Source organism: Ailuropoda melanoleuca, chromosome X (assembly GCF_002007445.2).
Source record: "Ailuropoda melanoleuca isolate Jingjing chromosome X, ASM200744v2, whole genome shotgun sequence".
Lineage (NCBI taxonomy): Eukaryota > Metazoa > Chordata > Mammalia > Carnivora > Ursidae > Ailuropoda > Ailuropoda melanoleuca.
Genome location: NC_048238.1, coordinates 32922747 through 32935297, shown reverse-complemented (window position 1 = coordinate 32935297; position 12551 = coordinate 32922747). Strand labels below are relative to the sequence as shown.

Here is a 12551-nt window from a genome sequence, read left to right as displayed (position 1 = left end):
TGCTATTACATCTACCTTAGTAGTTGTTCCTTCTCAATCCCCTTTGCTGTTTTCTTCTCTTTTCCTTGACCTCTTAATGTTGATGTTCCCCAGGGCCAGTCCTTGGTCTTCTTCTCTCCATCTATACTCATTCCCTCTCTAATCATACCCAGTCTCATGGCCTGAAATACCATCTATATGCTGATGACTCCCAAATATCTCTAGGGTAAATTTCACTCCCATATTCCAAACTAATAGCCAACTGCCTTCTCAACATCTTTGCTTGTGTATCTAACAGACATCTTAAACTCAGTACTTTCCAAACTGAACTCTTGATCTTCCCCTTTATCCTGCTCTACCTGGCCCATCCTGCTCACAGTTGCTCAGGCAGAAACCTTGAAGTCATCCTTAACGTCTCTTCTTTTACTCAATACATGAGAAATCTTGTTGGCTGTTCCTTCAAAACATATTCAGAATCTGTCCCTCTTACCCCTTCCACTGCTACCACTCTGGGCCTTGCCTCCATGTACTGTAGCTACCTACTGATGGATTTCACTGCTTCTATCTTGTCTCCACCCCCAACCCCTGCATTTTATTTTCAACAGAGCTGTCCAAGAGAGTCTTTTAAAATGCAAGTTAGGGATGCCTGGGTGGCTCAGTCGGTTAAGCATCTGCCTTCGGCTCAAGTCATGATCCCAGGGTTCTAGGATATAGCCCTGCGTTGGGTTCCCTGATCAGTGGAGACCCTGCATCTCCCTCTTCCTCTGTGCCGCCCCACTTGTGCGCTCTCTCTCTCTCACTTGCTCTCGCTCTGTATCTCAAATAAATAAATAAAAATCTTTAAAAAAATAAAATGCAAGTTAGATCATGTTCCTCTGTTCAAAACCCTCCAAAAATTCTTCATTTCACTCGAAGTAAAAGCCAAGTCTAAATAATGGAGTACATGTTTTGCCCTCAGTTCCAGCAACATTCTTCTCCTTGTTTCCAACATACTCTATCATCCACTTATTTATCATGTCTATTGTTTATTGTTTGTGTACCCATTAGAACATAAGCTCAATGAAGGCAGGAGTTTTCCTCTGTTTTGTTCACTGATTTCTCACTCTCAAGAACCTAGAATAAATACCGCTACATAGTAAGGACTCAACAAATACTTATTGAATGGATGTAGGAGGGATTTTGACTCTGGGGAGGGGACCCATTCTTTTCACTTGCAATCATCACCTAATATTGTTAACAGAAAGAACAGAATTTTCTATTATGTGTGAAGTGAGCTGATGGACTTTAGTGATGATTATAATCACTAATTTGAGTATTTAATCTGTTTCTAAACAGGGAACATCACCTAAACAAATGTGAATACTGCACATTCACCAAGAAAGTATTTATTGTACACCTACTGTGTGCCTAGCACAGGAATGAATGTCACTGAGGGTTGAAAACTACGGAGGAAGGTTTCAGACAGTTTAAGACCTCCTGGCAGGTCTGCTCCAAGTCATACTCTTACTTTGACTAGAAGTCATTTTGCTGTAACAATGCAGAATTAGGTTGCTGCCTTTTCTTTTTCCTCTTTGTGCTATAAAGAAGATTCACATCAAGCCTGGACTTACGAGGTAGGGGTTGGGAGAGGGGTTATAGAAAATGTTAAGAAGTAGGAGTCCACCAGGAAACAAACTGAGCGTTTTAGAGGGGAGGGGGGTGGAGGTGGGCTAGCCTGGTAAAGGGTATTAAGGAGGGCACGTACTGCATGGAGCACTGGGTGTTATACGCAAACAATGAATCGTGGAACACTACATCAAAAACTAACGATGTACTGTACGGTCACTAACGTATCGTAATAAAAAAAAAAAGAAATTGGAGTCCACGCCTTTAGCAGTTCTAGAAGGAGATAAGATGGGGAGACATTACCTCTGAGAAAGAATTTTCTCTGCAGTTGTGGTCACTGGTCAGAAAGGAGCCTTAGACCCCAGTTTAAAAGCACAGATCAAGCATTTGCCTGCTTATCAGACCTGGCCGGTGATAAGTGCTGCAGGCGAGTGTCAGGGGTCCAGAGCAGCTTCCAGGAGCCACCCTTGCTGAGAAGAGGAGGGCAGAGGGACAGGGCTCGCCTCTCTCTTCTCCCTTCAGCCAGAGCAGCCTGCTTTTATCTGTCATTTGTTTATGCATTCATGTTGGATATTTTTGAACAAAGGGCTTCTTCTGTTAATACCTTAGCTTCTGCCTGGGAAAATAAGCGTCCATCTGATTTTGCTCTTTTCCTCAAAGATCCGTGCAAGCTTTGGAAGGAGGGGTATAAATAGAATTCAGGCACTGAAAATGTGAGGGCTTTGAGGGCTCTTGCTGGTAGAACTAAGACAGTCATGAGCCTCTCTGTGCTTCACTTTCGTACCTGGAGAATAGCATCACGATTTTTTATATTGTCACCTTTGTAAAGATGATACCTTTGCAATAGCTTGGAAAGCACCAGCTTCTCTGTCACCTTGAAAGTGAAATACAAAGTTCAATAATGAAAAGAACCATCTCTTAGGATGGCTTGTGCATCTTTTCTATCAGCTACTGCACTTACCGAGATTAATAAATGTATCCATCTATCTGCTCAATTAATTTGCAATAAAAGAATATAATCATCGGTAGACACACAGGAGATGCACAGTTTGCCTGGCAGGCATACACACAGAGCAGGGGAGGAGTAACTAATCTACAACTACACACAGCGACGTCGGTACATCTCACAAACATAAAGCTGAGCAAAAGAAACCGCACACAAAAGACCATATGCTGAATGATTCCATCCCAGGCAAAACTAATCTGTGATGTTAGAAACCAGGATCACAGTTACCCTTGGGTAGAGGGAGTCGCAACTAGAAGGAGATACAAGGGAGAGCTTCTGGGCGCTCTTAATGTCCTGTTTCTCTATCTGGGTATTAATTACGAGGATGTGTTTAAGAATTCGTTGAACTATATATGCTTCAGGATTTGAGCCCTTTTCTGTAGGCATGTTACACTTTAATAAAAATATTACATGAGCAATTCATATGGCTTAAGTTGAGTGGCAAATTTTACTCTGTCCCCTGAGATAAGTAGAAATACGGTTGTAACTCTGCAACTCAGGCTGGGAATGGAATCCTCAAGGACTTTCCTATAAGGAGTCTGGCACAAATCTGAGGCAATGATAGACAGCTTTAATTACATCCTATTTTCATTCTAAATACCAGAGTGACAGGTTTTGATGGAAAATTGTGCCAAAGGACGACGAATAAGATGCACACGAACATTATAGAAATGCTCTGCTATGGGTTTGGTTGAGGTTCAGTGTTTCTGTAAGCATTTAAAGCAACTACTTACTCTGACAGAGTTTCCTCCTGTTGAGTTTGGCACAATGCCATGTGCAATTAGACTCATGGATATTTATTGAAGATAATGGTGAATATTCTGTGAACCATAACTTTTTACTGTCAGATGTTGCTTTTTTCATGTATTTGTTGTTATCTTGTGCCGGTTTCAGAGCACTTCTATATAGAAAACCATTGCATGGTGCACTGGGTGGTATACGCAAGTAATGAATCGTGGAACATTGCATCAAAAACTAAGGACATACTGTATGGTGACTAATATAGCATAATAAAAAATTATTATAAAAAAGAAAACCATCATCTAACAAAATGCTTAATGCCATTTGTAGAAACAATTTTACTAGAATAAACCATGACTATTACCTGTTCACATTAAATTAGATACTTAAAAAACACATGTGATCATAGCTTCCAATCCTAGGTCTGCCATTTATTCGCTCTGCATCTGTGGGCCATTTGCTGAACCTGTTTCAGCCTGTTTTCCTCGATGGTCTTGCCCTTATGGAATTGTCATAAGGATTAAGTGAGATAATCCCTATAATTAATGTGGAGCACTTGGTATGGGGTCTGCACCCGAAGGCTTATTAAGTCTTCATTCTTGGTTTTATTAATAGCTTAACTACCACATTTTATGTGAATGGTAAAACTGATCACCTATTCAGGAATATTTGACATCAAAAATAGCATAACATCTGAACAGAAAAAAAGTTGTAGAAAACCCCAACAACTTAGAAAAATTAATTTTAAAAACCTTAAAGTTGAGAAACGTCTATGTACTAATCCATTCTTTTGACGATTTCAAAGCAGAACACCTCTCTTAAGTACTAATGATAAAATAAAATTCTGCCCAACTCATAGAAGGTCAGTGCTGAAAAGGAGCAGAATTTGAGAATTACTGACTGGTTTATGCAATATTCATTTTTCTTCAAATGTCAACATGATTTCTTAAAGGAGCCATCTTTAAAGAGAAAAATGTTCTCATCTGTTTTCTTCCTGGGACTTAACAACTAGGTGACACCTTATATGGTTCCTCTCACCCTCCTTTCTTCTCTCCAGGGGCAAGGGGTGTGCATTAGTAAGAACAGTGAACTTGAGATCTGAATCCTTGTGCTATTTGTATTACCAAGTCACTTAATCCCTCTGAACTTTATTTTGTTATATATTTGATAAGCCTCATTACTGACTATTACAAGGCAAGAACTACATGAAGTAGTTGTTTGCTTCTAAATCCTAGAAAGCTCTTAAGGGGCGCCTGGGTGGCTCAGTCGGTTAAGCATCTGACTCTTGATTTCCGCTCAGGTCATGATCTCAGGGTTGTGAGATCCAGCCCCGTGTTGGGCTCTGCCCTGGATGTGGAGCCTGCTTAAGATTCTCTCTCTGCCCCTCCTCTCTCTCTCCCTCTCTAAAATTAATTAATTAATTAATTAATTAACCCTAGAAAGCTCTGATGCTTGTAGATAGGATGAAATATTTGGAGAATCAACCAATGTGTTTTTGTTTGTGGTACCTCCACCTTGATCCTATCCATTTGTCCATTTGGGCAGTCATGTTATTGATTCAAGGGAGATCTGACAGAGCAGAAATGCGGAGAGAAAGGAATGTGGCTTCTGAGTTTCAAAATGGACTTTTTAAAACATAACAGAGATAATAGTTGAGAAAAAAGAAATTCTGAGTCTCAGAATTGCAGGCACAAACTGTAGATTTGAAAGAAATCTTGGATAGTCAGAGCCAATTTTTTTTCTTCCTGCTTTATCACCTAGCCTCCAATACTGGGAACTGAGGGTGGAAAAAGAGGAGCAAGAGAGAAGCAGCAACAGAAATAGAAATGGATGGACCTTTGACACGGTACCCTGCTGTCTGTCCCCTAGGCCAAGTCCTGAAGCATGATGGAAATTTCAGGTAAGTTTGGGGAACCCCAGAGCTGATGACCCCTCTGTCTTGCTTTTAAGACAGAGCAACACATGTTATACAACTCCCTGGCACCCAGCCTGAAGAAGGAAGGAGAGAGAAAGCCTTGCAGTATCTCTGTACCCAGTATGACATGGAGAGCTGCCAAGGGGTTGAGAGAGTCAAACCAAGAAATATTTCAGGTCTTGTGATCCGAGTGAAGCAAACTGCAGTGAATGGGAGACAGCCAAGGTCCAATGGGGATGTAGAACTCCCGGTGGACTCCAGTGTAGATATCTGATGATGATGTCTTGATTACCAATGCCCAGATCCCCATAGCCCTAGACACCTTCTTCGCATACACCCCAGGGCTTAACCATGACTATGGGGAAAGGGAGAGGAGAGCTTACATTGACAAAATAAACCCCGAAATGATTGAGGATTGCCTAACATTGTGGAGATTTGGTTTCCACCATCCTGCAAAATTGGAACAAGCAAGAAAAAATTCTTTACCTGTTAGGAAAATACACATTTTTTGCCCACATGAATTTGAGAGCTGAGAATTTGTGTCCACTCACATTTTGTACTGAACATGAAAAGCTCTTTGGGACTTGTAATCAATTCTTCATGGAATTCCTACAGATGACGCTAATCTTTCTGCTTACAGCTTCTTTGAGAATTGGAAAGAACACTCAGAGGCTTGCACTGCTACTCCCAGTGACAGTGTTTTCCCTTTGTGCTTGCTAACAAGACAGACAAATTCCCCCACTGGGCGACTCCTCCCGGATCCTAACCCTCTGGCCCCCTCTTCAGCACCAGTGGGAGTTTGTCTGAGGACTCACCTGTTTCTGTGGACAGTCTTGTTCGAGTACTTCTTTTTTCAAAAATCATGCCTAAGGACTTCCCTTGTAATAAGGGCAAATACTGAAAATTAAGGACAAGAATACAATTAAAGTGAAAAATATTTTATATCCAATATCAGAGATTATGTTTCAAAAGGTATTCTTTACATTATCGTAAAATGTGGAATAATTACTCACTGCTTCCAAATAAGCATTCAAAATATTACCTAAAAAGTGAATTTAAAGTGTTTTTTTTTTTCGTGTGCTATACAAAGGGAGGAAGGGAACAGGAACTCCTACAGCTTATTGACATGTAATTAGAAAATATTAGTTGCTCTGGGTTCAACCTGAACACTTGTTCCAAAGTATGTTAATATTTCCGACTGGAACCATCTTTTTACCTAAATCTATGGAAATTTGCATCAATGTTCAATGACCTAGAAGATGCTTGGTTCAGAGGTGTTTTCTCAGCTAGAAACAATGCTACTCTGTCACAACATGGGGCATTAAGACTCCTAAAGAAGCCCCAGCGACACTTTCATCATGCATCCCTGTGGGAGTGCAAAGGCTTTGTTTCTGGAAGTCATTTGGAAACAATCTGGAGAGTTTGGGTGTGGGGTGGGGCTTTTCCTCCTTCCTCTTCTCTTTGATAGACTTCTTGATAGGATGAGTTCTGGAACAAATAGATTCCTGCCAGCTAACTTTCCTTACACACAAAGTATGAAGACTAGGCCTGGGGTCTTGGGGGACCTTTTCTCCTTATTTCAGTCTTATATGGGAATGTCAACTCATAGCATTTGGAGACACTCCTGTTTTCTGACCGTGGAGAGCTAGTGAACTAGATAAGAAAACCAACGTTGTGTAAAACTTCCTCAACCTGAAACCAGCTCTTTAAAGTGCTTTTGAACCAGCTTGGAACATGAAAATGCTTTCACAATTAAGCAGCCTAAATGAAGCTGCTGCATTAATTAAGTGTTTCAAACATAAATTGCTCAAAATGCAGAATAATGCTCACAGCTAAGCACCATATCCCATCTCTTCTCCTACTTGGTTACCACTTAATTGTTTCTTTAATAATCTAAATTATTTTTAATACTGTCACATGGTTGTGAATTTCTGGACATTATTCTAATGATCATATAGCTGATAGTCATCCACAACTGAAATTTGTTGCCAGAAAAAAAAAGTATTGTCCTTATTTTTAACTTGATAGAAAACACACAGAGAAAAGAATGAAAGTATAAAAATAAAATCTTTCCAGAGAAATGATTCCTTAGGTTCTGATCCAATTAATAATGAATTTCAACATTCCACAAGAAAGAGGTGCAATGACTTGTCATTGAATAACTGATTTTTATGCTTTTTATATGTCTGTACACTCAGTGATAATCAATTACCTTGACTGTGTGGTTTCATTACTTAGCTACTGTTTAGGAATTTTAATATATTTTCTTTCCCCTCTTTCTTTGGAAAAGCTGTCTTTAAAAAGACTGGTTGGTAGTATCAGAAAATAAGATGAAAATGCTACATACCTCTCCTTTCTGTTTTATCCTAAATTTTAGATCTGCTGATAGCCATAACATATACTTAATTTCTTCTCCTGTGAAGTCCTTTAGGGTGAGGAGATCACAACCCTTCAGCTGTACTTTATTTTGTAGTGGTTGTCCACATCTACAAAAAAGAAAAATAAGGAGAAATATATATGTAACAAGAAAAAAAAAAAAGCCATGACCTATGATGGTTTGTTGTTTTATTCTTGAAACAAAACATAGCAAATCACATGGAGTCTCATGTGTCTCTGCAAAGTGCTAATGCATTAAAATTGATATGGCTTTGGTTTACATTTTAGATGTCCAGTATTTTGGATGTTGAGAAAAAAGAAACATTTGATGAAGGAGTTGAACTCTTATTTGCTGGGAATTGCCATTATCAGTGGTTTTGCCACTTACTAACTGTGCAACTTCAGGCAAGTTACCTAATCTCTCTCTGCACTGAAATTTATCTCTGACCTAGAAAATGAGTATAATAATCTTATAAGTGAGGATGAAGTTATTTAATACCTGGAAATCAGACAGTGTCAGGCATATATTAAGCATTTGATAAATTTTAGCTATTATTATTGATTGATTATAAGACTGATTACACAAACAGAATTTACAGTGTCCGTACAATAGAAACCATTTTCATTCTTTTTCCCCTACCGCCCTTCAAATCTATTCTTGGAAATTTGTTCTTTACTTGTCCCTGGTCAAATACAATGGGCCTTGTGGCTTTTCTAGTAACTTTCAGAAAATAAAATTTAAAAAATCCTCTGCGCTTACTTTCTTCCCCCCGAGTCTCAGTAAAATAATGTGTAATAATAATAATGATTTTTTTTAACTTTAAAAAATGTACTGCAAGTTAACACCTTTTTTTTTTCCTTCCAGCTCATGCCTAATTCAAGCTGGGCCCCTCTAGAGGGAAGAGGGACCATGAGCCGCTTCCTCGATTTCCCTGCCTTTAGTCCCTCCAAGTAAAGCCTAGGGAAGGTGAGGAGTTAAGGGTCAGGCAAAGTCTGTTTCTGTTCTAGCAATCTAGCCTTGGTATAGGTGCTTGAGGCTGTCTCTTTCTCTTCTGGGGTGCTTTTGTGGGTCCTTCAGGGAACTCTTCATCGTCGCGAATTTCTCACAGTAGTCCTTGGTGGTGGACAATTACATTTCTTGTGCCATCCAGGGGAACGCATCCAGACTCCTTTTGCAGAGATCTCCCCACCCTACAGGAGATCTCTTGGCCATCATGTGAAACAATACCGTGCTAGGTCCCTTTCTTCATCTGCATTGGCTCATGGGAAGCTCTTCATGTTCTTTGCTCTGAGTCAGTTTCATTCCAGTATAGACTCCCCTCTTGTTCTGCCATCAAAACAGCTAAGCGGCCTCTCCCCTTTACTCTAAATGTCCCAGATATAGGCCTGGATTTGGTGTATGGTGTCCTCAAGCTCTCCTATTAAAGATATCGATGCCCTGGGAGCCTAGGCTCCCTAGGCTTGAGGTGAGGGGAGAGTACCTCTCCCTCTCATACACAGTGGCAACACTTTAAAGATCCTCTTCTAGGGGCCCCTGGGTGGCTCAGTCATTAAGCGTCTGCCTTCGGCTCAAGGTGTGATCCCGGCGTTATGGGATCAAGCCCCCCATCAGGCTCCTCCGCTGGGAGCCTGCTTCTCCCTCTCCCACTCCCCCTGCTTGTGTTCCCTCTCTCACTGGCTGTCTCTCTCTCTGTCAAATAAATAAATAAAATCTTAAAAAAAAAATAAAGATCCTCTTCTAATCTACAACCCATCCCTCGGTTTCTGCAGTCCATTTTAGAAGCTGGCAGGGGTCACCAGTGGGTTGTAAGACTAATTCTTGTATATCTCCTTTGTTCCAGTTTTAGTGACACAGCATCTCACTTTGGAATGAGGGAAGAGTAACACCTATTGGGCCCGAGCAGAAACTGAAATAGAAAGAGTCCCATTTCAGCATTTGGTTACATTGTGATGACAATAATTATTATTTGGGGTAATCAGTATCCAAAAGTGAAAACGTTTATTCTTTCATTTTCCCAGTGTTATCTCTATTTAACAATAATTATATTGTATACAATTAGAAATTATGAATAACAAAGGGCAAATTGTGGTTCACCACAGGTACTAAACATTAACCTTACTAGAAGTAAAACAGCTGTCACAAAATGATCATGCTTCAGTTTCAGCCTAACGAAAGAGCTTGGACTACTTGAGATGAAGAGTAAATTCGTTGGTGGGATTTATGTATGTCTTGCAATGATGACAGGAGGATAGATAGGAAAATCACAAATTCACTCAATTTGTTGTTTCCACTGAATGATGTCAAATAACTTAGACAAAGGAATATTTCACTAAACATCCAACTTTCTGGCGAAGTTGATTGGTTCATTTAGTCTTTGATAGATGATTAGATTTTTTTCGGTTAACTTTTTGTGATGTTAAGCCCTTCAGAGATTCTAGGTAGTAAGGAAAGGAATTTGCATAAAGACCAAGGGTTTATGAGTTAGTTGGCTAATGGTTGATTGATTAATTGAATATAAGATACTAATGACAGGGGCGCCTGGGTGGCTCCGTCGATGAAGCGTCTGCCTTTGGCTCAGGTCGTGATCTCGGGGTCCTGGGATCAAGCCCTGTGTCAGGCACCCTGCTCAGTGGGGAGTCTGCTTCTCCCTCTCCCTTTGCCCCTCCCCCCTGCTTGCACTCTTGCCTCCTCTCTCTCTCCCAAATGAATAAATTAAAAATATTTTTTAAAAAAGATACTAATGACATTCAATTCCAATAGAAATTAGTGTTTTCAGCTTATACATGGAGTTTTGGTCAACATACCTGTTTCAAAGATGTACCATAGTCTTCAACTTTTATTTTCATTATTTTTTAAATTTTTATTTAAATTTTAGTTGGCAAACAGGGCAATATTGGTTTTAGAAATAGATTTCAGTGATTCGTCACTTACAACTTTTAAAAATATGTCATTCATCTACCCTCTAAATGGAAATTTCTTTAAAGCAGTGGCCCACAATTTATTTTTATTACAGACCCCTAACATTAAAAAATTTGGACATGGATCTACAATGTATGTTTACTTATTTATATAATATATGTGTTACTACCCTAATAGACTATGTACAAAGCAAGACATTTAAAAAATGTAAAAGTTTAGACTGAGAAGAACCAAATATTTTAAAAATAAATTTGTAAATATACAAAAATATTTTCTGGCTAAACAAGTTTCTGGAATAGGCCTTCATTTTCTTCCTTCCACTGGAACCCTAGTAAAAATCTTACAGAACTGTGTCCAAGACTTGGATAATACCAGTCAGAAATTTGATAATTTAAAGACATGGAATTTAGGCAGAAAATGTATTTTTACATATGTATTTTGGTTATGTGTTTGGTTCTGATAATGTTAAATAGTGATAATATTAAGCAACACTTGGAATATACAAGTACTGATATTGTTGAGAGGTAAACCCTTAGACTGATATTCTTGCATTTTTTAGAGTCAGCTGGATCTGGGGATCTGTAAACAGGTTTAATATGTCTGACCTGAGGAGGCATGGCAGCTTAAACTTTCCCAACTCATATTTAGGGCATCTTTGCAAATAATTCTTTTTCTGGAATGAGGTCCAAGTAAGATAAAATCACAGGAGATAAACTCTCTTGACCCTGTGTCTCAAATAAGACATTAATATTCCATGGCTTAAGACTTCCTCCAATATTATTTTTAAAAGGGAAAAAAGCATTGCTGGAAAACCCTGCTTCCCAGGATTTAAGAATTTTTTAAAATTACGTTCAATTAACCAACATACAATATTTGTGAAACATCACTATGGTTGTTGAACTGCCATCAACAACTGGAGAAACCACTCATATGCCAATTTGGAGAGCTTATTTTTGCTGAGAACTCAAGCTCGTTCTCCTGGCAATGTTGGAGCCCACAAAAGCGTAGTCATCAGAGCAACACTTAAGGGATTCAATACCCTCCCCACTCTCAGCCCTTGCAGGGTTGTGTTCTGTCTACTTCCTTCTAAACACTCACAGGACTACAAGTTTCACTGAAGAAAATAGCATGGATCTTGGCATCGTGGTGGTGGTGGTGGTGGTGGTGTTGAATCTCAGAGAAAAAGAGTTGAAAAAGAAAGGAAAGGATGCATGGAACTTAATTTTTCTCCCCCCTTCCCATGAAAGAAATAATGGTGAAAGAGACCCAACACCACCTTCAGCTACTTCAAAAAAGCTCCAATTTCCAGCTCTTATAAGCAGGAAACAGATTAGAAGTAAAAGGTCTCCGGGTCTTTCTCGGGTTTCTCCTTATACTCCAAGAAGTTGGGATTAGGGTTGGGTTAATGTGCTGTTGGGATTGCATTGTGAGATGCTGCTCTTGTTATTTCTCCATTGACAGATTCAAGTTTAAAGATAAAAAGAAGATACAAACATCCTGCTTGTATCTTCCCATTTTGTCCAGACCTTTCATTTTATTTTTTTTAACTGTTAAAGAATACTGTTTTATTTTTTTAATGTTTTTTTAATTATATTATGTTAGTCACCATACAGTACATCCCCGGTTTCCAATGTAAAGTTTGATGATTCGTTAGTTGCGTATAACACCTAGTGCACCATGCAATACGTGCCCTCCTTACTACCCATCACCGGTCTATCCCATTCCCCTGCCCCCCTCCCCTCTAAAGCCCTCAGTTTGTTTCTCATAGTCCATAGTCTCTCATGCTTCATTCCCCTTCTGATTACCCCCCCTTTCTTTATCCCATTCTTCCCCTACCGATCATCCTAGTTCTTATGTTCCATAGATGAGAGAAATCATATGATAATTGTCTTTCTCTGCTTGACTTATTTCACTTAGCATTATCTCCTCCAGTGCTGTCCATGTTGCAGCAAATGTTGAGAATTCGTTCTTTCTGATAGCAGAGTAATATTCCATTGTATATACGGACC

General features: G+C 39.4%; 1 protein-coding gene across 1 annotated transcript in view; it reads right to left on the bottom strand.

Moving 5' to 3' along the window:
• The window catches only part of OTC (ornithine carbamoyltransferase), a 62329-nt gene that overhangs the window by 41648 nt on the left and 8130 nt on the right, over positions 1–12551 (bottom strand). Inside the window, exons 2-3 of the mRNA XM_002913474.4 lie at positions 7594–7732; positions 6062–6143 (exon numbers count right to left, since the gene is read on the bottom strand). Of these exons, the coding sequence (XP_002913520.1) occupies positions 6062–6143; positions 7594–7732 (221 nt within the window). The remainder of the gene's footprint in view (positions 1–6061; positions 6144–7593; positions 7733–12551) is intronic.